General features: G+C 41.5%; 1 protein-coding gene across 4 annotated transcripts in view; it reads left to right on the plus strand.

Moving 5' to 3' along the window:
- TNIK (TRAF2 and NCK interacting kinase) overlaps positions 1–27,433 on the plus strand; it is a 348,375-nt gene that overhangs the window by 75,076 nt on the left and 245,866 nt on the right. For all 4 annotated transcript variants that reach the window (XM_037046529.1, XM_037046530.1, XM_037046531.1 and 1 more), the window contains exon 2: positions 470–535. In XM_037046529.1, coding sequence (XP_036902424.1) covers positions 470–535 — 66 coding nt within the window. The remainder of the gene's footprint in view (positions 1–469; positions 536–27,433) is intronic.

Consider the following 27,433-nt stretch of genomic DNA (forward strand, 5'->3'; position numbering starts at 1 on the left):
GGGAGGGGCCATTGTGTTGATTCCATGGTGACCACCTAGGCAAGGTCCTCCCACAGCCTGGAATACCACGTTCTTAACCGCCAGTGTTCACGCAATGAGCAGCTCAGAAATCTCAAAGAACAAGTGAGAACCTTGGAGTGATGGGTCTCTCATTTTATCTTGATGTACCTGCAAGTGTATTTCTGTCTGACAGTGAAAAATGTCAGTCTTTTTTAATTGTTTCAGCAGAGATCGTGTTTCCTTTTATCTGGTTTAAACATATCTCATAGATGTGTAAAATAGAAACAAAATGGATTTTGATTAGTTTCATAGCTGCAACTGGATTAAAATTTAATAGTGTTTAATATTAACGCATGAGAGCCCCCAAAGCTAAAGTTGTTATTTGTGTATTTAAATAAATATTTGCTTTTAATTAAGACAATGCTTGGAATATTGTTTGAATTTTTGTTGCTTGTTTATTTTCTTTCAGGACCCTGCAGGGATCTTTGAGTTGGTGGAACTTGTTGGAAATGGAACGTATGGACAAGTGTATAAGGTAAGTTCGACTGGGTTTGAACATGGCTTATGTGTGGTTTGAGTTCGTGAGTGCTGAGTGGCAGTGCTGTCTATGTCGCTCATGCGGGCCTCACAGCACATTTAAAATGAAACAGTGCTTTCTGATTGGCTCTCCGTCATTTTCAATGTGTGTGTCGTCCCGTTGCCTAAACTGCATTCTGGGGTTCAGGCCTTTCCCTTCATGATACATGTCTGCGCACTTGAAGTTCTTCAGGTGGTTGATTTCCTTTACTTTAATCATTACCGGGCTGGTTTTCAAAAGAGCAAAGGATGCCATTTACTTTAGAAATTTAAGCTTTTAAAGCATCATATCTGGAAAAATAGATTTGTTACTGGCCTAGGGCATGAGTTTAATGAGTTGAGTGAATAGTGTTAGGAAAAAAACCCGGCGACCTCACAAAGCAAAGGCCTAGTGTATCGATGGCTTTTTGCAAGATACAAAAAACTGAAAAGTTAAACTTGGGTTGAGATTGAGCTGGGCAATAAGAAGTCCTCCTTGCCCTTTTACTAATTTTTGCTTACAAATTCACCCCAAAAATGCTTTGAAAAGGGTACTTTACCCCAGGAAATGACCTCAAAAATGGTTGTTTAAAATGTGGGTTGATTCTTTTTCTGATAATCAAAAAGAAATGGAAATGAACTGTTTTTAGACTAAAACTCAGGGGGTTTTAGTGAATGAGCTATTGAAACAACTGCCTTCAAAATAAACCATTTCCTTTTGATTGTTTCTAAGGGAAACATCTATCATTTTCCTGAATGCTAGTGATATGGGATATGATTTCCATTACAAATTATCTCTTGTTTTATTTTTAAACATTGCTTCTTTGAGGCCTCAACTTCACTCAGTTAATTAAAATTATTCTAGAAGTCATCCGGATTGTAATATTCCCAATTGTACAGTATGTCAACAGTATACAAACACACACATATATGTAAACATACATATATGTGTGTGTATGTATACACATACATATAGTAATCTTGAGAATCTTGTTTTTAAAGCACAGTTGTAAACAAATACATATTTAAACTTTAATTTACTGGAGGTATCCTTTGGCGTTCACGCCAGGGGAAACTTTTTCCCTTACAAGAAACAATTATTTTTTAAAATGTCAACCCCCTGCGATTAGACAGAATGTAGTCTACCTAAGATGTTCACTTGACGCTGATCCTGTCTGACAGAAGAAAGAAATGTGTCTCAGCAAATGCTTTTAAATACTTTCAATGGAGATAATTAGGTTGAAAGAATGTATTGTTGCATTTTGAGAAATTGGATTCAACTTGAGAATTAGGTGAGGTAATGAATTAATCTCTGATTTAGGCAGGAAATTACTTCTGATTTGCTGTCAGTGTGGAGGAGCGACTCGGTAGCATGCTGCTGGCTCACGGTGCCATTTCTTAGAGCCATTCCAGTGCACTGCGCTTCCTGCGTGCAACGGTTTGTGACACGACCCACAGCTTTGTCCACTAATCTAAGAGGCGGGCTCTACAGTTTTGCAAGAGAAGATAACAAAGAGGTCCACTCAAGGATGAGAAGGGGTGGAAAATCCAGAATTATCCCTAATATCTTGTACCTGAAAACAAAAAGGAAACAAAATGGCAAGAGGTCTCAGATCTTTTTTGAGAAGAAAGGTTTTTGCCAACCATGTTGTTAACATTGTTGTTCTAAAGGGTGCCATTCTCTTAGTGGTTGGTAGAAAGCTTTGGCACCTCTCAGGCCGAAGGGAGACTGACTGCAAAGAATGGTCGTGGGCTTTGGGACAGGAGACTTGATCCCTTTCACCAGCCCCAGGTGTTGGTTTGTGGCATCGCAGCATTTCTGTGCCTTAATCAAGTGAGAAAGTAGTTAGAAATACTCTGGGGACTTGTAAAGGCTTATCTACAGAATTAAAACGCCCTACCCAGTTACGAGTTCAGTTTTTAGGCAACACATGTGGTACGAAGTGGCGCTGGGTTTGTTGAGCCACTAATCTAGTTCTGCTGTTGTTACCTTGAGTTCTAAAGCAGGGGTGTCAAACTTGTCTTCACTGGGGGCCACATCAGCCTCATGGTTGCCTTCAAAGGGCCAAATGCAAGTTTAGGACTGCATGAATGTACTCCTCAACTAGGGGCCAGGAGCTCAGCGCTGCGGCCGGGTGGAAACAAGGTGCTGGGCCGGATTCAGCCCGCAGGCCTTGTGTTTGCCACCCATGTTCTAAAGGATTAAAGCTCAATACAGATAGCAGAAATTGAACTCAAATATATGCAAACCTGAAGAAAAATAACTTAGGAAGTAAATGTTCACATTATAGGTTATATTTAACATTTATGGAAGAGGTATTTCCAAAATACTGCTGACACAAATAGTAATTTTATAGCCCTAGAGATTCCTATACAAAAAAAATTCTATGATAAATATTTTCTTTACATTAGGTACTTAAACCTTTGATTTTAATATTTTTGTAAATCAGCTTTTGGTATTCCTGGATTTTATATATTGAGGTATAATTTTATGAATAATTTTATGAGCATAGTCTTTATTTTATGGAAAGATTTATTAGGTTCCTTTACATATTAATTTTCTTAAAATTGATTTTTAAGAGAGAGAGAGGAAGGGAGAGAGGGAGAGAAAAACATCAACTTGTTCCACTTATTTGTGGATTCTTGCATGTGCCCCGACTGGGGATTAAACCCACACTTTGGAATACTGGGACAATGCTCTAACCCATTGAACTATCCAACCAGGGGCCAGGGCTATGAGTTTATTTTTAGAAACTTATAAAAATAAGTTCTGCCCTGGCTGGTGTAGCTCAGTGGATTGAGCACAGGCCTGTGAAGCAAAGGCTTGCCGGTTTGATTCCCAGTCAGGGCACATGCCTGGGTTGCAGGCCAGGTCCCTAGTAGGAGACACATGAGAGGCAACCTCACACTGATATTTCTCTCCCACTCCTTCTCCTTCCCTTCCCATTTCTCTAAAAATAAATAAATAAAATATTTTTTAAAAAGGAAGTCTCCTTCTCTAAAAAAATAAGTTCTAAGGGAGTCATAATTTAATGTTATCTATAAGTAGTTTTAAAGAAACATACATAATACAATAAATACAAAATATTTGTAGATATTAAAATAATATTTCCTGAAGTCTATCTGCATATAAGCCACATACATCTAGATATGGAAATATACATATGTCATATACATGTCCCTTAGTAATAGTAATGATGTTTAGCTTTTCCAAGTTCCTTCTAGTCACACTCCCAAGTCCAGCTTGGTCTGTCTGTTCTTAGAAGACTAGATTTGTTTATCTTCAGCATTTTGGTCCCAGGTGGTCAAGTGGCAGTTCTGTTTTTTACTTTCTTTATAGAATAGAATACCTAAACGACAAAGAGTAGTGATTCTACGTCAGGAGTTTTAAGGAGGAAACCATCTTCCTGGGCCCATGGCCCCTGTTAAAAAACAAAACAACAAAAGGCCACATACCTGTGTGCCTACAGTCTGGGCTGTTTATTGGGGTGCCACCCATTGGGACCTAACAGAATCCAGACATGCTTTTGTGAAAATAGAGTAATTATTTTAATAATTTGAAATAATTTTGAAGTGTTTACTGCTAAAACACTGGTAAATTATAGCTCCAGATTTCAAAAATGAATGTCAGTTTATCCCATTTCTTAATTTGCCCTTCTGAAATACTTATTGGGCCCTGGCTGATGTGGCTCAGTGGATTGAGTGCCTGCCTGCAAACCAAAGGGTTGCTGGTTCAATTCCCAGTCAGGGCACATGCCTGGTTTGTGGGGCACATACCTAGGTTGTGGGCCATGTCCCTAGTAGGGGGGTACAAGTGAGAGGCAACCACACATTGATGTTTCTTTCCCTCTTTCTAAAAATAAATAAATAAATCTTTAAAAAGTAGGCGTATATTGGTTATCATAGAGATGTAGATGTAGTTTAGTCCCAGGTGGTATTGTGAAATGGGAACCAACTAGATTCCTCAATATTGCTCAGGTTTGTCTTGAAACTTCCTTAAGGTTGTAAAAGATGAAGTAAAGAGGCCATCTTGGTGGTTATAGTGCTTATGAGAGAGATCTCTGTGAGCGTGCGTGTGTGTGTGTTTTCAGAGGGTTGCAAAGGTCCTTACAAGTCATCTAGTCCAATCATTTTGGCACCAGCTGCCTATTCAATCCATTCTTTTTGTTAGAGATTTTATTTATTTTTTTGGAGAGAGGGGAAAGGAGGGAGAAAGAGAGGGTGAGAAACATTGATATGTGAGAGAGTCATTGATTAGCTGCCGCTCACACAACCTTAACCAGGCACCTGGCCCTCAACCCAGGCATGTGGACAAATCTGACTGGGAATTGAACCGGTGACCTTTCAGTTCACAGGCTGGTGCTCAATCCACTGTGCCACACCAGCCAGGGCTATTCAACCCATTCTTGATCACCTCCAGTCACATGGCACTTACTGCCTGCCAGTTAGTCCATTTTCCTACAACTCTCGTTGAATGTTCATTATCACATTGAGCCAAGATTTGGCTTCCTAAAATATTTACCATACCATCAGAACTATTTAAAAAAAGAGAAATGACATCTTCTTCCATGAGAACAGAGTCCTTCCGATGTTTGAAGAAGACTGCTTCCTACTTCCTCCAAACCCATTCTTGTGTGTCCTACTCTCCAGACAACATGACCTCCATTGTTTAATTAATTCTTCATATTCCACAGACCTGAGGCCTCCTCATTATCCTCAGATGAGGATAGTTTCAGGACATACACCAAGATAAATGTACTGGATCCAACACAAATAATGCCCTTTTTATTATAAAATCTTGTATTACAAACCATAAGCATGTAATTCGGTAATACAACAACATCACACTCAAGCACATCATATGACATTTTAGGTGAAGTGGTCAAATTAAAACTATAAATTGTGATGCCCATATTGTTACCCTACCAGCCACACTCAAGCAGGCCTTCCTTCTGCTGGAACCTGCACTAAAAATAAGGCTTTATAATTACCTAGTCTTCTACTTTATAAAACCTTTTATGTATATTACCTGATTTTTTATTTAATTTCTATAATAAGTTCATGAGAACCTTGTTCTTATCTTAAAGTCTTTACGGTTACTATCCCCCTGCCTACAACACTTGCCTGCACCCCTCCTGTGACGGGGCACTTCCCCTTTGGGTCTCAGCCTACACGTTGCCTCCTCAAACAGGCCACTTTTCATTCTTGTGTCTAATGTAGCTAGTCACCTCTTCTGCCTCCCTCCCCCGCAAACTGTCACATCAGCCTGTTGTATTGTCTTCATTATCTGAATTCTTTGTTTGTGTGTGCATATAAACAATTTAAAAGCATAAATAAAAGAAAAATAAGGGTAGGGACCCACTATCTAGCCATCACTGTATCCACAGTCTGATATGTAGTAGGTGTCGGTCCCAGAATTGGTCTCTGTTTTCCTTGATAGTTCTTTTCATATTAATTCCCAGTTTTATCTGGTATTTCCCATAAAATATCAGCCTGCTTATTTCAGAAGAGCATATTTGCACAATAGGAATCAACAAAATGATCTACTTGTGTTTTTCTTTTTATGTTGGGAGGCGAATATAGATTTTATGTTAAATGAATCATCAATAGTCTGTGGAATCCAGATTCACGCTGAAAGTTTACAAAATGGAGCAAATCAATTTTCTGGGATTCAGTCTCCTAGCAGAAGTTCTCAAACTTGAGTGTGCAAAATGAGTATTTGGAAAATTATTTAAAAGACAGATTTCCAGGCTCAACTTCTGAAATTTTGATTCCGTAGGTCTGTGGTGTGGTCCAGGAATCTCAGTTTTATTCCGTGCATGGATTCATTCTGATGTTCAGGGCCCTGGAGCCACACCTCCAAAATCTCTGTGGAAATGGTTACAGATTATCCCGTGGGAGGGCACCTGGAATGAATGCTCACCCTAGTGCTTTTTATAATGGTTTACTTTAGGATATCGAGGCTGATTCCCACTGGCATAAGCTAGGAAAATAAAGAATGTAAAGGTTTTGGCTTGGGATATGATGCCAGCTAGTTTGATGTACTCATTCAGAGATTTGACTTTTGGTGTTTTTATTTGACATGCTTGCGATTACAGTTTAAGGTTATTCCTGAATAACTGACTCAAGATCTGAGAATCAATATGGTCAAAACTGACCTGGTATGGAAAGATGAATATAAGCCTGTTGTATTAGATTTCCTCAAATCTGCATTGTGATCTCTTCATTAATTTTCTGTTAGGTAAGATGAAGTATTTTAATAGTAAGCATATTAACAGTCTTGATCTGGAGGTATTCTGTGCAATGTAGCTTTTCATAGTCTGTTCTAATGAATTGTGGATTATACTATTCACTTGTTTGATAAGGATTGAGTATGGGAGAATGTTGTGTTCCTTAGATAATAGTGGCACTTGTTCTTTTAATCAAGAATTTTCCATATAAGGAATACATTATTTCACATTATTATTTGTTTCAGGCCAATGAAAAAACTCTGTGCTCTGTGTGGGAAGAATGCAAGCCAGCTGATGTGGCTCCTACTCTGCAGAAGTGTGCAACAGGATTATCTCTTTAGTACTCTGAGTGCCTGTTGTGTGCTCAATGTTTCCTTATATATTGACTTAGTTATTTCTTGTGGTTTATAGTGGAGGAAACTAAAGCATTTATTAAACTACATTATCACTCCAAGGCAGGGTTTCTCTTAGCCTTAACATCTTTGACATTTTGGTTCCGATAGCCCTTTGTCCCAGGAGCTCTCCTGGGCACCGTAGGCTATTTAGCAGCATCCCAGGCCTCCGCCTATGAGATTCCAGCAACAGCTCACAGTCGTGACAACCGAAAATACCCCCAGACTTTGCCAAATGACTCCTGCAGTGCAAAATTGTCCCCAGTTGAGAGCCCCTTCTCTAAAGATAAGACAAAATAGTAAAACTCTTAAAATTGATGTCCAAACAGAGGCAGTGAGAGCGTAGAATAGGGAGCAATTAATGCTGCCCAGGCAGAGTGGGGACTTGAATGGATGGTGGGAGGAGCATTTGGAAAAAGCTTCAAGGCCTTGGCATCTGTACATCTTGGAGTGGAATTTAGCATTTTCATAAGGGGGAGGAGTGTATAAAAAGGAGTTTGGAGCAGGGCTCAGCTGGATTCCCCATCTGGTTCTGCTTCATTTTGGGTGTGTGAAGAGAGCCAACTTACTCTGAGTCTGGACTTCTTCCTCTGTTACTAATAGTACAGTGGAGGGTTGTTACGAAAACTGAAGTGTGTTATATGTGGAAGTCCTCAGGCCAGTGCCTGACACACAGTAGGCAGTCAGTCACCTTTTCTTCTTTCCCAACATGTGCCAGGGGGAACCTCCCTTACCAGTTCTCTCCATGGGCTTGTTTTTGTAGGAATGATACGATCTGAAGGAAGCATTCGTCGCAGATGAAGTCAGAGACACACTCACCTTTGGTCCTCACCTTCCACTCCTTTGCATTCTTGCTATTATGCAAGCTCAGAATTGCTCTATTCATATTAAATCCAATGCACAATACTTATTATGTGGCATTTGATGATACAATTGCCATTTAGATGCTGTTGTTGTTCGGTGTTAAAAAAGCCAACTTCTTGGTAATCTGTAAAGAAAATTGTAGATTATTAGAGGAAATAAGAATTGGTTGTAACATTCCAGAACTTTAGTGGGGTAAGTGATTTTTAAGTAATTATACATTTTATGAATTTGAGGGGAGAATCACCAGCATTTCCTCTTAGGGTAGTACAAGTTCTAAGTAGAGAGCCTCTATTGCGAGACCTGGAAGGACCTTATGTCAGAGGTGAGGACCTACCTTTATGGTTTTGGTTCTGCCTCTAACTTGCTGTAGCTCGGAGCTTGCCAAATAGCCACTTAGAGCTTCAGTTCTTCTTATCTGTAAAATGGGAATGAAAATACCTTTTGGATACACCCCACCAGGTTATGCTGAGGTTGAAACAAATTAAGGACTATGAAAGTGTTTTGTTAAATTTAAACTGCTGTGTACACTTAAGGTTTGATTATTGCTATTGTCATTCATTGCAAGGTAGGCAGCAGAGCGTTGTCTACCAGGGTCTAAGGGAGTCTGTTCCTGTTTGTCTTCTTCATCTTTGTGCTCCTGCTGTGTGTTACTCGCTAAGTGGTATTCCTCTCCGAGTAGGCTGACTCCAGCTGCACATTCATTCTTAGGCCCTGCCTGCTCCCTGTTTTCCAATCTTCAGGTAAAAAAGAGTCATTGGACTGAGTCGCGATGTCTGTGGCTTAGTTTTGCTTGACCTTCGTCTCATTAACATTTATTAGCTGGTTAGTCACCTTTCTCAAAGGGTGTTCATTGGAACCCCAAGAGCAGCACTGTGAAAAAAGAATAGAATAGACCAAAGGAGTTTGAAAGCAGTAGGAACCATCCCTTCTGCTGGGACATTAGCATTGGCATTACTTTGTTTTACCCAGTATTTTCCCAGTTTGTTTAATTGTGGACTCTTCCCTTTCCCCTTCCTGCCTAAAGAACCCCTAGTACTGCCTCTTGGAACCATTTCACAGAACCCAGAGAACCAGCATGGCTTATTCCCTGTGCCACGGCTGCGTGTAGTCTGCATTGCTGCAGCCTCCACGCCGCCCTGTTCATGTGGGTGGAGGAGGGTGTTTTCATGGCAGCGAGGCTGTCTTTCCTGTTCACTCATTAACCAGGCTCTTGGGCCAGGTCTCATCTGTTGACTGCCTTTAAACATAATTTTTGTACTGAATATAGTCACACATTTCATCTATTAAAATAAATTAATGATATGGCCAAGAGTGCTAACCAGTTTCATTCAATTAAAAATTTTTTTTGTAAATGCCAAAATGCCCAAACACTGTTTTTCTAAGAGTGCAGAAACTGTGATTTTTAACATCAAACACACATTTTAAAAAATGTCTCTGGGATGTTATACCATATGCAAAGCATTGTTCTTAGTCATAGTTTTGTCTGTAGCTAAGGTCACAAGATTACTGAGTTATTAGTTTGTTAACATTTACTCTCAGAATATACTTTAACAGTAGTTGACCAGAATTGTATATAACAGTTTTACTCTCACTTCTCAATAAATAGATTATTTACCCTTAAAATGTAGAGGCTGGATGAGTTTTTTATCCTCAGAGATCTCTGTGTTCTTCCTGTCCGATTTGGCCCAAGACCATGGCACCTCACGCTGCAGGTCTGTCGGGCGTAATGAATTAGATGATTGACATGTGTGACCCAAGGGACGACCTTCACGAGCGTCCTGTTGTGTGCCACGGGGAAGGAGCACTTTCTCTGCTTGGCAGCCAGACCAATAGAGTTGCTACTAAAACTTGCCCCAGGGAAGTATGTCCGATTTCTTGTTGCTGCTGCTTGTTTCAGCCCTCTGTTTACAGAAATCATGTGGTATAGCTTTGGAAAATCTGAACCTATCTGGACCCTTCTATAGAAATTTGGTTTTAGTTGGTTTGGTAAAGTTGTTTCCAGAACTTCCCAGATGCTTCTAACGTGCAGCCAAAACTGAGAGCCACTGAGCTAAGGTATTGCCTCTCAGGTTGTTTAAGAGCTCTTTTCGGTGTCTTTGCCTTTGGGGAGGAGTTTCTAACACTCTTATCTCTATTCTGGGGTTTCGTTTACCTCATTTACTCATTGATTCATAGTCAGCCTTTATCATTAGCATCTATTATTGGCTTGGCATGTGGGTGCCCACCTTACATTTGAAGTGTTTAAACTGCTTTAGTTCAAAATACTTTCGTTCCATTTGAAATCAGTGAATAGAAAAATAACTTGATGCATGATACCCTGGTGATTTGTAGTTTTTAGATCTTATAACACCCTTAATGACTTGGTGATTATAAGGCAGTCTCAGGTAATTAAACAATCGATAATTACTATGAAATTGCCATTATTTGGGGGCTCTTTGTAACCTGTAAAATGAAACTCATGAGGATTGCAGCACAGACTTTGTGGCTATCCACAGATTTAACTATTTTGTAATGGGAAACATTTGAGACTCTTTAAAAAGAATAACCAATTAATTGGGCCCTGAAATGGAATTTCTTATCTCTGTGGTTTAACCTTAAATGTAATTTTACTAAATCCACTTGCATATCTTGCATGTGCCAAAATAAATATCTGCTGTTTGACAAGGAAATACGTATTCTACTAAGTAGGAGCCCTGCTTGGTGGTGAGAGTCTCCAAGGGAGCAGGAAGCATTGCAGGGTTTTCTGAATAGGGCCGAGTGCAGCCTCCTCTGCAGAGTGCTGTGGCCTTGGGCACTGCTCCTGGTCTTTGGTCGTCTTGCTCACCAAGGCGATGCACAGAACGTCTATGTCCCTTCAGTTCCCATTTGCAACAAAGGAAGAAAAGCATAGCAGCTGGCTCACTGAGAACTCTTAATAGATAGAAAATAGCTGCCGTAATAATAACAAGGATAATAACAGTGTCGTCTTTCTAGACTGCAGGGAAGAGTCATGCACTGCATTATGTGAAGAGCTCAGTCTCCTGTAGGGGGAAGGTGCTCTACTGTTTTAGAAAACATGCCTGTGTTTATGTAGTATGGCCTGTGGGGATGTAGGGTCTTTGGCACAGCACTAGTATGTTCCAGCTGATGCTTTTCTCTTAAGTGTTTGCTGAGAAGTTCAGCTTCAGTCTGTGCCTCACAGGAAGCCATCTGAGGCTCATAGCTCACAATACTGGAAATCTTACTACTTTTTAGTCCCTGTGCCCTTTCTCTCTCTCTCTCTCTCATTNACTGCATTATGTGAAGAGCTCAGTCTCCTGTAGGGGGAAGGTGCTCTACTGTTTTAGAAAACACGCCTGTGTTTATGTAGTATGGCCTGTGGGGATGTAGGGTCTTTGGCACAGCACTAGTATGTTCCAGCTGATGCTTTTCTCTTAAGTGTTTGCTGAGAAGTTCAGCTTCAGTCTGTGCCTCACAGGAAGCCATTTGAGGCTCATAGCTCACAATACTGGAAATCTTACTACTTTTTAGTCCCTGTGCCCTCTCTCTCTCTCTCTCTCTCTCATTGTGGTAAAATATACATCCCGTAATGTATTGTTCAGAGTCACTAAGTACCTTCTCCTGGTTGCGAAACCATCGCCGGAACTTTTTCATTTTCCCAGGTGGAAATCCTGTACCAATAACTCCTCATTCCGCCCTCCCTCTCCCCCTACCAGCCCCTGGTCTTTGGAAAATATTCCCAGTAAGCGTAATTGTAGAGGTCATGGGTCTCTGGCAACACTTGTTCTCCTACGAGTCTAGAAGAGCCCTGCCCATCTGTCTGTCCATGTGTTGGCTTTCCTTGGGATGACTCACTGCAGCCCTCTTTGTCCTCCAGGTGACTGCCCAGCACCTGCCCAGATGCATCTTATTCTAAGAAGCTGAAAGTAGCTAAAGCCCTTGATTTTTCTGCCTTGTTTACATCTAAATAAAACAGTTCTTCTCAGGTAGAGGAAGAGAGTGGAGATAGAGTCAATAAAAAATGTATTTTATCACGAATTTGAAAAGAGTGTTGTTAATGGTTTCTCTATTAAAGGGTGCTGGACTGTGGTTATTTTTATTACAGTGTTATAAATGAGATTCTCCTTTGCCTTTAAGTGTATTAACCATTTTCTTTTAGTGGGGTTTTTTCCCTGTAGGAAGTGCTGATATTTCACACAGTAGCAGAACGTTCTAGACAGAGGATAGCTGGGATCCCCCTCATGCAGGTGTCCCTTTACCAATGTACCGCTCGCCGAGCACTCTCCTCCCTGCATAGACCCCCAGGGTGGCCCCACACCTAGGTTCTAAGACATCCCCCCAGTCTCAGGTTCCCCATCAGGAGGCTCTGCCTTCCCTCTGTCCCATCCCGACTCGCCTTGGCTTTAGGGGCATCATACTGCTCTGCATGTGTGCACACATGGTTTCTGTTTATTCACAGTGCCCACCCGAGACCCCCAGCACTGGGCTCAGGCAGCAGCCCTGCTCCCACCCTGGGGCACGTGCTGACTCTTACTGCACTGGCCTCAGTGTGTTGTAGTGCTCTGTCTGGCTGTTTTCACTCCGAACTCTGCGCTCCTTGCAGCCCGGAGCATTCCCTTGCTGTCTCTCTAATGCCAATACGGAGTAAATAGTTAAAAATACCAGCTTACAGAATAAAAGAGCACACCATTCTCGTATTTGTCCAAATTCGGAATACCTTATATAGTGGAATGTATCTCATTTTTGCTTAATCTAAACTGTTCAAGTATATTAATCAAGTAGACTGATACTAAGTATATTATTTAATAGCCAGCAGCAGTTAAGTACTGGTAATTTAAAGAAAAGCCTAATGTCAAATATAACAACAAATACGATAAAGAAAAATGCCTTTCCTTCTTTCTAAACTGGTTTCATGGACAGGATTCTACAACTGAGTCTGTGGCTAGATGCCAGGGGCCACGGCCCGTTTGAGTTAACGAAAGCCTGCTGCACATTTGGGAACAGAGGTGGGTTTTCTGAGGTTTCCCTTCTCCCACCATGTCTTCAGGGCTGTGCCGGGAAACACTGATCTTGGTGACTAAGACAGGTTTCGTAAAACTCTCATATTCATTGTTTCGCTTGACCTTCCCAGGAACCCCACAGATGAGATGGAGGAGGTGGGATTCCCTTTGTTTTCAAGATGAAGAACTCGAGGTCTCAGAGTTTATGAATGACTTTCCCGAGGTCGCCAAGTAGGTGATAGAGCCTGGCTCATGGTCAGCAACTTAAATTCTCTTAGGTCCACTCAGAGTTTCCGAGGAGGAAATGGGAGGAGGGAGGGGCTGGCAGGATGGTTTAGGGGAAGTCCCCTTGAACATTTGGCCGGGCCTGGTTTTGCCCTGCCCTTGCATCGTGTGTTCGGAATGCGTTTGAAGTACGTCTCCCATAAGGGTGAGTTTATAATAGAAATCGGTGATGCCACAGCCTGTTTCGGTACATGGGGTCCGGCACAAATAACACCCATTTTCATGATAAAGTCTTTTATTAGGACATCATAAGCATATAATGCTGTGACATGACAAAATCGCACTCAAGCAGACCAATATGAATGACATTTTAGGTGAAATGTTCAAATCGCTCTCCATCTCCTGTGAGACATTCACGTGCCCCACCAACCACGCTCCAGCAGGCCTTACTTCTCCCGGACCCCTGTCATTCTTTTAATCTTTAAATCTAAAATACTGAAGGATGATTAGTGGCTGGGCAATTAATCACTGGTTTCCTTGAAAGGGGAGGTACTATGTTTTTTATACAAGCGAAATTGCTATTTTCCCAGAAAGAGCAGAAGGGGGCTCTCATCCGTCTATAAAAAGGAGCTGGCGTGCCTTGGGGTCATTATGGTTTACAGCGCGAAATGCTGCTGTGCCGATCACTTAGGGAGTTGGGTACATCTTTTCTCGGGATTTGTTTTTGGCGGGAGAAGGAAGGGAGTAACTAGCATATTTCTAGACTGCTTCAAAAATCAGCTCCAATAGCCAGATGCATCATCTTCCCCTCCTGCTCCCTGCAAAGACTCTACAATCAGACTGGAGCTTGATAAATGTTTGTGGAATTGAATTGATTTATTTTCTCAGCCACAGTTGTGTGCTTTTGTGAGCAAATGAATGAATCTTCCTGCTCTGGAGACCATGCAAATATTTGCCAGGCCCTTAATCCGCACTTTATTCTGCGCAGAGGGAAGGCCAGTTACCTGTAACCTGGGGTGGCATTGTGGCAAGTTGCTTACACTTTGCTTTATATTTCCCTCTAAAGAGGAACTTGGTTTATATGTTTGGAGAGGAGGGTAGGAGGGACAAGGAAACAGAGGACCAAGGAGAAGGATTTCTAGATAACGAAGTTGGGGGTGACCTGGCTACAGAATCACAATATAACTACTTACTGGATAATTTATCATGAACGCGAGCTGGGAATGCCTGTGTAAAGACTCTCCATTTTTGTTCCCACTGAAGACTATTCCATTCACTTTCCCCCCATAGGTTTTAGGTATCTAGCACCCATGACCCAAGAACACAGTAAGGCCTCTAAAGGCTATTAGCAGATGCTACACTGACAAACTTTAGTTGCATTTATCTCATTCTTTATGTGTCAAAGCAGTGAAACATAAGAAAGTTGTCCTCTCCTTTGTAGGGAAGCAGAGTGGATTGTATCCCCTTTTAAAAGGAGTTTCAAATTAAACGGATTCTGACCTTCCCATACCACCCTTCCTGTGATCGCGGCAGAAGAGGAATGTGCGGTTACCTCGATGTTCAGTACATTCTGTTCCGTCATTCCATACCTACTCATGCCCTGTGAGAGATACTTCAGAACTTTCAAAACCTTTCATTCCCTGAAGAAACCTATCACAGAAGCTAATCACCAAAACCTCTCGCCTCCTCATATGAGCATTCCCCTCTGAGTGCTTGAAGGAGGAGGTGCCTGGCTCCCAGCCCTCAAGTAACCCCAGCTTGAATGGTCTGCAGAGGCATGGGGAGACCTGGCGTGGCGTGAACGGATGATCAATGAGCCACGGCTGCCCTCTTCCTTGGGCTTCTCGTTTATCTGTTGCTCAGGACTTGCTTGAACAAGACTGATGCTTACAGTTAACTATCTGAATAAATATTTTATACATTTAAGGCGTGACCGAACAATCAGGGTTGATAGGGGGTGTGGGAAAATACAGAACAACAAAAAAAAAGAGACAGCCTGCCAACAAAACCCAAAACAAAATAGCAACCTCCAAAACAAAAAGTTCTTTATTTGAATATTGTTTTTCAGACCAGCAGCGTGGGAGATTCATGAATACCTGGTTAAGGCGATGCGTAATACCATGGTCAGACATGTTCTTTGAAAATTGGCCTAAATGGCTGTGCTTCATGGTGTTTGTTCTCATTCAAAATCATATTTTTGTGAATCCCGAAAAGACAGGTAGGTTCTGATAGTGTTTCCCGTCACGGCCCCTTCCCCACTTACATCACTGCCAGCATCCTGGCATCTGCCTTATTGGGGCTCCTTGTTCCGTGCACAAGTCCCCAGGGAGGGTCTTCACATTCCCAAGCCTCAGTCCTTAGGCTGTGATTCTGACAGTCAAATCTCGAGATTAATTGGGATAACGACGCACAGTTGCTGGCTGAGCACATGAACACCCAGAGAGTTCAAAGTCTTACTCAGGATCCTGCTTCTCAGGAAGCGCGTGACACAGGGAACACCTAGGCCTTCAGCTTCCTGCCCACAAAGCTCTGCTCAGAGCATCCAGGTATCCGTGGTCCTGGTTAAAGCTGAGATGTTGTCTGTCCGCGTTGCCTCAGTGAACCCAGCTCAGGGAGCCGACCAGCCCCGATGCTCTGAGTGTGTGGGCAGGTGAGGTCAACTGAGTTCTCTGGAGCTGGTGTCTATTTTCAAAATAAATAAAAAGGAGAAAATCCTCTTTTCACAGTCAGTGTTTTGGGTTAGAGTAGAAGCAATTAAGTACCTAATGCTGAATATTAGTTTTTTGAAAAAGTGGATATCCACGGGTATATGTATTATTCATTTAGCGTTGGAGCTGAGTTCTGTGCTTTACTGGAATCAGATTTCTCTCTGGGAAGAGGTAGCAGCTGTACTCAGTGCTTTGCCTGGTGGTGCATTTTACCTTAAAATATAAATGTGGCCTGAAAAGATGTTCACGTTAGAATAATGACACTTGGTGCTAACGTACATTTTTTGAGGGTGGAGGATTACTTATGAAAAATTCTCCAGAATAAAAGTACTGAAAAATAACAAATATCAACTATGCTCAGAAAAAGGACTGTGCATGCCGAGGAAATGCCCAAAGGCTAAGAACTTAGAGGCAAGATGTGGCCCACATTGCCTTGTACCAAAGAAGGTCACATTGAGAAAGATCGTTACTATCCTTCTAGACTTGAACCCTGGAGGTTAAGATGCATCATACTCTTGCCCTGGGCCCTTTCGTGTGGTCAGGAGTTTCATAGATTTGGTGTGTGCTTTGACTGGCAGTTCTTGACTTTTCTTGTGGTTCACGTGTCTCCTTATAGCTCAAGGATCAACCTTGTCCTGCTAACGGTAGAAGCAGTGTTGGTATGTATGTAAGCAGATATGTATAGTGTGCATGTGTAGTACTTAAGCCCATTATATGAAAGGCTGCTCACCTCAATGCCCCGAAGCAGGTACTTACCACTCACTGTCCCTGCTCAACAAATGAAAATCTGAATGTTAGGAAATATGACTTGCCCTGGGTCACACTGACAGTGAGTGGTGCAACCTGGTTTGAACCCCACCTACAACCCCTGGTCACCAAAACACGGTGGGGTTGACTTCTCAACTCAAGTGTTTGGGGAGTGATCTGACTTTTTGCTGAAAAGTTTCCGGTTTAACTCAGCACTGCTCTCTATTTCCCAGGATCCCTTTCAAAATGGAGTCATGCTAGCAAGCCGTTTCTTCTTCAGCATTGTTCACATGCTTTAGTTCTCCTTTCCGGCCATTTCAAAAAGGAAAAGAGTTATCCTTCTGCTTACAAGTGACCTAGCAACTCTGCCAATACAGGATATTGAAATAAATGGTCTTTAACATATCCCATAGATAACTTATAGGTAGAACCCCAGCCAAAATATGTTGCTATTGTAGAATGTTCTTTGGCTTGGTTCAGTCAACTGTCCTTAATACCACTTCTGCATTTCCGAGGAACCTTATTAATTTTTAGAGAAGAGATCTGGGATCAACTTGACCTTTCAGTGTGTGTTAGAAGAAAGAATTTATTAAGTGCTGTAAAAATATAAACAGAAGTTTAAGAAGTTTGTTGAAAAAACCTCTGTCCCTAAGTATCCTCAGGTATCTTAAAATGACTGCTTATTTATTCCTATTGATATGCTAATCACAAGTTGTTCTTTAATATTAAAACATTTCCTCCAAGGAATTTGTACTGCATGTACTTGGTTCATTAAACCACACAGTAATATAGTTCCTTATTTACATAGTGGTACCAATCCTTGCATCCAAAGTAGCCTGAGTTAGAGAAGCTTACTGAATAGTAAACACGTTAATGTCGAGGATGCGCCGTGTTGGAGAATTTGAAATCATTAGTCCCTTATTCTTTGGATAAATGAACACGGACCACATGGCTAAATAACGGAGGGATGGAATAATGGTCTCTCCCCCTACTTGGAAGGAAATGACCTTGCAGAGTCCAAAGCTTAAAGAGTAAACAGACATGCATATTTCTAAGGATTGTGTAGAGTTTTTAATGCCACATGAAGATACTGAAAAATGTTATAGCTCAGTCTGGATTCAAACCCAGGTGGATCTTTCAAACTGCAAACACATAGATTTTTTTTGGCATTTGTGTATTAACCAGATTCTTGCTGTTCCAGGTGCAGTCTGCTGTCCAGCAGCACAGTCGTCACCGCCTTGGAGACTTTTAGCAATGCAGAATCTCAGGCCCTCTCAGACCTGAAAATCAGAATCTGTTTTTTAACAAGATTCCCCATGTGATTTATATGCACATTTAAATTTGGGAAGCATGAAATTAGGACACCTCATTGGCCTGAGAACTAGAGGTCACTTGGTTTGGCGAAATGCCTTTCATAGATAAAGAGAAGGCACAAATTCACATTTAGTGTGGGCTGGGTGTCTGAGTGGGCCATTTAACCTCTGTGTTGAACTATACCTCTGGGAAGTGAGAGGGCGAAGGCCAGACCTGAGTGCCCAGTGTTGGCTGGCTGGCCACACCCCACAGCAATAAACCACACACTTGGGTAAGAGCAGAGGAGAAGGCAAATCTTTGCTCTGGCGATAACCAGGATGTACTTCATATTAAGTGAAAAGTACATACAGATTTGACGCATATGTCTGCTAGTCCACACAGAAAATTTTCCTGAACTTTTACAAATTTAGTGATAATCCTAAAACTTTGTTCTTTAAGATATTATAGAACCTTCTCTGGTGCTGTTATGTTTTATATTAAAATGAAGAAAAGAACGTGAGAATAAATATCTTTTCTTCTCAAAATGAAATTCAATCAGTCAAAGCACCTAATGGAGATATGAGAAGGTTGATACATAATGCAGTTTTTGTATCAATACTTCATAAGATGAGTCAGTATCTAAGGGGGCCTCCTTTCAAGGGTTGAGAGATTTGTCAAATATTTTACAGCTATCAGATGGAAGGTTAGAATTATTAACACACATATACACACACCTACTTCCATATATGCGTGCATTCCTATCTACACATGTATATATTACAAATACTCTTCCTATGATCACTGGGGAGAACAAATGAGGTAATGTGCATAAAGAATATATGAAACATCATAAAAGTGTCCAAGGAGTGGTAGTTATTATAATAGGAAGCAGCAAAGTGGTTAAGTGCATAGGATTTGGTATTAGATCCCTTGGGCCCAGAATCTTGGCTCTGGCACTTATTAGCTATTCGACCTAAGGTTAATTGCTTAACCTCTTTGTACCTTGGTTTCCTCTGCTGGAAAAAAAAAATCAAGAATAACTGTACCTGCCTTATAAGGATTATACGGGGTAATAAATGAAATGCATTTAGGAGAGTTTTGAGAATAAAATGTGTACTCCAAAAATACTCCAAAAATGTTAGCTGATTTTTCTATATGCAGTACACTTTTATTTGGAATCTAGTTAAAGGATTGAGTTTCTTTGGGTATTCCTTTTTTTTTAAAGCAAAAGAACTTTAAACTTTGTGGTTGGGAGCCTTTCACTTCATCTTGCTTATTTAATTGTAATAATTAATTTTTCTCATTCTAATTGAATTCCATAAAATAATAGTTGAATATGGCATTAACAGATGCAGTCCTGTAATCTCTTCATGTGTTTGTTCTAAAGAATGTTTTTTCCTTCTGTGAGGTATGCTTAGCTGTAAAGTAGCTCCCCCTGCGAAAAAATTGCCTCAGAATCTTTGATCAAACAGCCCAGTTCCTAATCTAGATTCAGATTAAAAAATATGTATTGACTACCAGCTTTGTTCCAGGTACGTTTCTAATACAGGGGTTAAGGGCCTGAGTTTGGATCTAGGAAAACTTGACTTCAAGTCCTGATTCTGTTTGTCACTAGTTGCGGTCGTTTGTGCAAATACTAGGTAAGGATGATGGCGTAGCTTGTATTGGCAGAGGTGAATGCAAATCTTATTTACCCTCTTCAAAAACGTGTACAGTAACGTTGTATTTTCTGTTTTACTTGTAGTTCTTCTAAATGTCCATGAGCAATATGTACAATATTTGTTTGGGGGCACAACCCTTCTTTCACTTCCCTGGTAAAAATTTCATTGGCCATGAAAGACAACATATGGCCATCTTACTTTGGGAATAGATAAATCTCTTCTCTCTGAGTTAACAACTTGGAGACATACAAGGAAAAAGAAAAAGAAGCCCTAGAATTCTACTTTTAGAAGGTCATGGATTACACCCGCTGCTTCTGATTCAACACTGAATCTGGGGAGTTCTAAAGCATGCAAGAATGGATTGACTTCAGGTACTAGTGGAGAAAATACCTTTTCCACATCTAAAACGTGGCTGCAGTGGAATGGATTATTGGACATCCTGGGCTTGACAACGATCTGACTTTCCATTATCCCATTTTGACAGGACCCCAAGACTGACATTTTGGGGAGAATGTGTCAGATCTGTACTGAGCAAGGGTAAACAATCGAATTGTGTGATGCTGCCTCTTGGAAAGGAGGGGCTGGCTTGCTCCAGTCCCTGGAGTGATTATTTTGTGCCCAGGGGCTGTCTGACTCTTGTGAAATTATCCCAGCTGTAGGACTGGACTTGCTGATCTCATTTCTATGTGAATGTCTTATTCTTGTGCACAATCTTTATCAGTTATCTGCCTCAGCCTATACAATGCAAGAATTACATGGGACCGTTTCATGTGCTAGTACCAGGGGATGCCTTGTCCCAATCACCCAGTGTTTCTTCCTCTTCTAACAGTGGGACCCTCTAATTTGAAAAATATTATGATCCATGATTTTAAATGGAATTAAGCAATTAGACCAGTAACCAAAAGTTCTTTTCCTATTAGGTTAGTGCTGCAAATTCTGGTCATATTTTGCAGGGTTTTTTTTTTTTTTTTTGAGACACGAAGGCACTGGGTGATCTATATGGAAACTATTTTGGATGTCGTGGCCGAACCTAGTATTTCCCAAGTTTCAGTTATTTGTATACCAACCTCACAATTTTTGGCCTATTTTTCTAGCATATTAAGTATTTTTACTTAATATTTTTCACAAAATTATTTTATTTACTTAATGAAGATTTTCAAAAAAACTTCATTGCTACTGTACATGGGAAACCCATTATTTTTAACTATTTACACCTTAAACTATAGTATGTGTTTTTCAAAATAAAAATGTTTGCTATTGTTCCACCGAAGTGTGGTGATATTTTGGGCTGCCCTGCTTCAGGAAATATCGTTGTCAACTGCGTTCTGAGATTTCCCAGGCTGACGTGGAGGAGAGACTAACCGCCCAGGGCCACAGTGTGATTTTGTGGCCCAGACACTTTGCATTTGTGTTCCCTAGACTCTATAAAAAACATTTAGAATCAGATTTTATAACTGCTTTAGTATAAAGACAAATATATATATATCAAAACTATTTATGAAAACATTTTCTTTGACCTGAGAGTGAATTGTTTTGTTTTGGTTTTAACATTAATAGGACATTTTTATTAGCTGCAAGAAGTATCTGAGGCCCTGAGTGTGGTGTCCACTGGGCTGAATGGAAGAGTCTACTACTGGCCATTTGCATCAAGGGGGGTAGGGCCTTCATCAAGGGGGGTGGAGCCTTCATCAAAGGGGGTGGGGGCTTCATTCTGTAGGGAAACCACAAAAATGAAATGTATTTTAAATCTTGTNTTTATAACTGCTTTAGTATAAAGACAAATATATATATCAAAACTATTTATGAAAACATTTTCTTTGACCTGAGAGTGAATTGTTTTGTTTTGGTTTTAACATTAATAGGACATTTTTATTAGCTGCAAGAAGCATCTGAGGCCCTGAGTGCGGTGTCCACCGGGCTGAATGGAAGAGTCTACTACTGGCCATTTGCATCAAGGGAGGTGGGGCCTTCATCAAGGGGGGTGGGGGCTTCATCAAGGGGGGTGGGGGCTTCATTCTGTAGGGAAACCACAAAAATGAAATGTATTTTAAATCTTGTGTTTTATCTTAAAAATTCAGGTGGATTTTGCCTTTTGTACCATGAAATAGTCACTGTTGCTTCAGTATGAAATTATTTGAACTTAATTCCTATAGAAAGGAAGACTTAAAATTCTGTGGCTTCCTGCCTCTACTTGGCATTGAGAGATGTCTTTTTCCCTCCACCCCCTATCCTAACCTGGTTTGGAAATGCAGACAGGAATTTAAAAAATTCTATGGTCAAGGAAAATAATTGACTTTATGTTGAATTTGTGTCAAAAACAAATACGCTATAGATAATAATATCCTAGTATAATGTGCCCATGTACCGATGATCTGAAGGTGAATACAGTCCATTGGGGTTATTGGAGGAGCCTGGAAGAATCTTTGCAGCACTCTTTGGTTTTCAGCTCCTTTCTGGGCACCTCCTTTCTTAGGGCCTCATGAGTGATTTAGACTGTCACCTATCTCTAGCAAAGATGAAGAGCAGTCACTCCTGATGACACCAAAATTCTTCTTTTCACCTGCTCCTATTTAAGAAGTCGCTTCCCTGGGTTTCCTTGGTGTGAAGAGGAGGATGGCTTTCCTCTGTGTCCTCTCATTGCTGTCTTATCCAGGACAGGCTATTATAAAACCTTCTTGTTTGTGAGATGAGGTCTGTGGTTTCTAACTTCCCCTTTCCAACCTAAATGCCACACTTGGAGTTCTCCCAAACTGCTGCTGCTGCTGCTGCTCAGATGACTTCTGGGCATTACATGCGAAAGGCAAGGATTTTACCTAGGTGCTTCCCTCTCTTGCAAATCCTCATGAGGCACCCAGTTTGCTGATTTCTTAGTAGACATGATCAGCTAAGTGCCTCAACAGAGGAATTGGAACAGAGGTTACTGGCAGTAGCAGCTCATTTATTAGACTACATTTAGTCTAATATAGCCAGCTGGCTTCTTTTTAAATTTTTTCAATTTTAATTTTTTAAATTTTTTTGGTGATAGACCCATCTCAGTGGAAGACCAGTGAGCTCTGTGAGGGAGACTAAGGACTTGAATACCAGGGATCCAGATACGACATAGAACCAGGCTGGCTGCCAAAGACAAGAGAGATACTGTGCTCTGTGGGCTCGGTGTCTGAGCTAGGGTGTCTTACCATTTTTTCCAGATAGTGAACAAATGAGTGAAAGGCATCATTATGACTCCAAAAGCCAAGTAGGAGCTGCCTAAGATATCTTAGTCTCCTGAATTTGAATCCATCACCAAGCCTGGCTGACTCTGCTTCCTTAATGCTTCTTCATTCCCTCCTCCGTTTTCTGTCCCTATTACCACTGTCCTAGTCCAGGCAGTGAAGGCCTCTTGTCTGAGTGCCTGCAGTGGATTGTCCCCTGATGGTGTCTGTGCGACCCCTTACATTCCCATGAGGTCATATGAAAATGCTTACTTGACTGTGTCTCTCTCTTGCCTGAAACCTTTCAAATGGTTTCCCATTTTGATCATGACCAAACTTGACTTACAAGGTCCAGCATGATCTGACTGGAGCCTCCTTCCCCAAGTTCAGTTTCATCACTCTTCTCTCCCCCTCTCTGGGATCCAGACACATTACTTTCTTTTTTTTTTTTAAAGATTTTATTTATTTATCTTTAGAGGGGAAGGGAAGGAGAGAGAAGGAGAGAAATATCAGTGTATGGTTGCCTCTTGGGAGTCCCCTGCTGGGAACTGGCCTGCAACCCAGGCATGTGCCCTGACTGGGAATCGAACCACGATCGTGTGGTTCACAGGCCTGCGCTCAATCCACTGAGCTACAACAGCCAGGGCCACATTACTTTCTTTTAATACAGCAAACCCTGTTTGTTCCTGCTCATCTCAGAGCCTTTGCACATGCTGTTCCTGCTTTCTGGAGTGCTCTTCTCTCCTTATTAATTCCTTCATGTCACTTCTTCACAAAATCCTTTGATCATCCTCCAGAAGACTCTAGTCCCTGTATGAGCTCTCATAGCCCCTATACTAGTGATACATATTAGTTGAATAATGCCTTTCTCCCAAATCAGACAGTAAAGCTCTGTGAGGGCAGAGATTTATCCACTTTGCTCATCATAGTGTCCCTGGTACCTGGCAAAGACTGGATTTCAATAAGGAAAAGTTTAAGTAGAATGTGGTGCATGGATTATGTGCTTAATATATGCATGTATAAAGGATCATACTTATAATTGGAGCCATCAGAAAAGATTTCATTATGAACTATGTCTCTAACAAGGCAGAGGACAGCATAACACATTTTCAATGATTTTTGCTTCAAAAATGGTAAAACCAATGTTTTTGGACTTAAGAGAATAGGTGTTTATGTATAATGACTCAATTCTGTATAGATTTTTAAGCTTGTAGACTAATTAATGAGACTCATGCCAAACACAGACTGACTCTGTTGCCTTTCTACCCACTGTTCCATGTGTCTAGAATCTTCTCTTCCATACACACCTGTTACCTGCTCCTTCATTCCTTCCTGGTCTCTGCTCAAATGTAATTTTATTAGAGAGCCCTTCCCCGACCCATAGAAAGTAACACCCCACCCCCTAGACCTTGTTCCCAGTCCTTGTTCTCCTTAGTATGCTAATTCTTATGTCACTCATCACCATCTGCCATCCATCCAGCCATCCATCCATCCATCCATCCCAGTCTTTGTCCACTACACTGCTCCTTGAGGACAAGGAGTCTGTCCTTAGCACCTATATCAATACTAGATAACTAGAACAACTAAAAATGTATATTTTGAATGCAAGAATGATTATGGTGAAGAAAACCTCAAAGTTTTTATCTCCTCTTGCCTCTAAGAAATAAAAAAGCCCACTTTTACCTTCTGACCGCTTTTTACCCTTCACCCCAAACTGGGTCCCCAGGTGTTTTCTCCTTGCTGATGCAGAGGAAGGGGTGACAGGTGGGAACAAAGGGTGATTCCCCTGCCAGGTAGGGTGCCCCATTGCAGCTCTTGGCAATTTATTAGAAATCTACGACTCTTAAATATTTGTGTTTCTGGGGCTTTCTTCATGAGCCTAAGATATAACTATAAGCATACACTTTTGCCGTGTGGCAAAGTAAAATAACTTAGGGTGCTTTCACCTAAAAATAGCAGCTTGCTCTTCATTAAGCAACAGCCTACTGCCTGCTGCTGTGTTCAGTTCTTCTCCCAGCAAGATGTAATATAACAAAGGAAGAAGCTGGTGGTCACAAGCCAGGACATTGCAGGGTTCATTAATTACCTGGAAAAATGGTGCCTGGGTGGCAGCCAGAATCCTAAACAAAGGAAGGAAATAGCTCCTGTTCTCCAATTGACAAGTTGATGAGTGGGGTAAGAATGAAAATCATTTGGGTAACTAAAAGGGGGAAGAAATCAAATGGAAGCAGTATTTTTGTTCAAGAACAAGCATACAATTAAGACGTACTCCCAACCCCAAGGGGGTTGATTCATATCAGTTGAGTCCACAGAAATCACTGTCTGCTCCCAGCCATGAAATGGATTCATTATCTCTAATAAAGGGATTGGGAACACCAATTTAGGAAAAGTGTTGATGGTGTTGGAGCCTGGGCCAAAGTACATGACACGGGTACGAATGAGTTCTTACTCTCAGCAGCTCCTAACTCTGTTTGGTCCTCTAGGAAGCTATGTTGTAAGTACGCAGATTTAAATCTCCTCACCCCAGAAAGTAGAAGCCATAATTTTAGCAAAGCTAAGAATCCTAAACCATCCTAGTGAATTTGTCATAATTAGATGGGGAAAGTTTCAGGCAGCAAGAGTCAGTTAAGAAAAATGAGAATTTCTTAGTGTTGATGCAAAAAAGAGAGGATTTAAGAGGAATACAGCTAGTGAGGTAAACAGCGGGGATCTTGGGGGGGGGATTGGATTTGGGGGCAGTGTTCACCAAACTTAGGCTGTGGCTTTTAAAATTCTGAGTGGTACAAATGCAATACATTGGGAGGCCTGAGCGTCTAATACTTTGCTGGGATAAGGCCATCAGTAATTTCTTTCCTGATTTACACAGCTTTTGGCACTGGATGACCATACTATGCTTCTGCCATAAAAACTACTGTGTTGGGTCAAAGAAACATGAAAACACACATACATCACCACCACCACTGCCGCCACAAAAATCCTGCAGAGAAGCAAGACTTTCTTGTGGCTGTCTCATAGCTTATGATGACTATAAAGAAAACTTGTTTACTGAAAGAGATAGATAACTTTTGGGTTTGCAGACAATGTCAAGGACAGGCCATGCCCTTTGGGAGGAGATTACCAGAACTGGCCACTGAGGGTCATATGTTTAACTTCCCAAACATACGAGTACAAAATGAAAATGAAAGGGTTCAGGCACTAAAGAAGAATTGTTTGGTTAGAGGTTTCCTCCCTCTTTCTCCTCACCTCTCCCCTCCCTCTCCCCTCCCCTCCCCCTCCCTCTCCCCCTCCCTCTCCCCTCCTCTCCCCCTTCTCCTCCCCTCCCCCTCCCTCTCCCCCTCTCCCCCTTCTCCTCCCCTCCCCCTCCCTCTCCCCCTCTCCCCCTTCTCCTCCCCTCCCCCTCCCTCTCCCTTTGCCTCTCCCCTCCCTCTCCTCTCCTTCCTTCTTCCCTCCCCCCCTCTCTCTTTCTCCTTTTTCCCCCTCTCTCTCTCCCTTTCCTTCTTCCTGTTTTCTTGCAGAGGACATGGGGCAGATGAGAAATAAAGCAGTTCTGTTGCCAGAAAGAGACACGGGCCAGGAGCTAAGGTGAGTAGTGGGAGAGGAAGGAGAAAACACTCAGTTTGAAGTGTGGATTTCTGCTCTGACCTGACTTGGAGGTTTGTTTTGTAGATTAGCTGTCCAGGTTGATGTGAAAAGGGGCTGCCATTTTCATTTTACTGAAACAAGTGAGTGAAGCATCTTTAGTTTATTTGTGCCATTAGAGTAAGCCACCAGACAACCCTTAACTAGCTGATTTGGTTGTGATGGTACACTGGGTTTGAGATAAAAATGAAAAGAATTGGAGAAAAGGACTAGGAGTTCTGATTATGATATGTAACCCTAAGAGACCTGGGAGGAGTAGGAAAAAATAGATGCAGCATAAATAATTTCTGTATGGAAGTCACGCAGCATGCTCTGTCATGCCCATCAACCTGCAGGTTGGCTCCAAAGAATCTGCATAATAAAGCTTAAGTGGACCAAGTTGCCATTTCGAAAAGATGAAAAGCAGGTGCTGTGGCCGTCATTAGTACTGTCCATCCGGTAGCTCTCCTCTCCCTCCACTCTGGACACAGGTGGGGTTGCATGTACCCTCGTGGGTGGGTGGGCAGACCACGTGACTAGTTACGGCCCATTTGTGGGCAAAAGTGATGGAGTGGAGCATTTAGTGATCGGTACCAGTGATTTCAGCGGCCTCTTTCTAAGCCTGAGCTGACCACCAACTTTTGAGACGGTGGCTGCCCAGAGAGCCTCCATTTTTTTGTTTTTCAATTAAATGAAGTGGTTTCACTAGTTTCCCCTGATGTCCTCTTCCTGTTCCAGGACCCCATCCAGGATACGTTACCTTAGTGGTCATGTCTCCTAAGGCTTCTCTGGGCTGTGCCAGTGTCTCAGACTTTTCTTGTTTTTGATGACATTGACAGTTTTGAGGAGTACTCATTTTGTATTTTTAGGATGCTCATCAATAGTCTGATACTTTTCTCATGATTACACTAGGTTTTGGGGGGATGACCACAGAGGTAAGACACTATTCTCATCACATCATCTCAAAGGT

Source organism: Sturnira hondurensis, unplaced genomic scaffold (genome assembly GCF_014824575.4).
Source record: "Sturnira hondurensis isolate 20B ecotype Veracruz unplaced genomic scaffold, ASM1482457v3 Scaffold0005279, whole genome shotgun sequence".
Classification (NCBI taxonomy): domain Eukaryota; kingdom Metazoa; phylum Chordata; class Mammalia; order Chiroptera; family Phyllostomidae; genus Sturnira; species Sturnira hondurensis.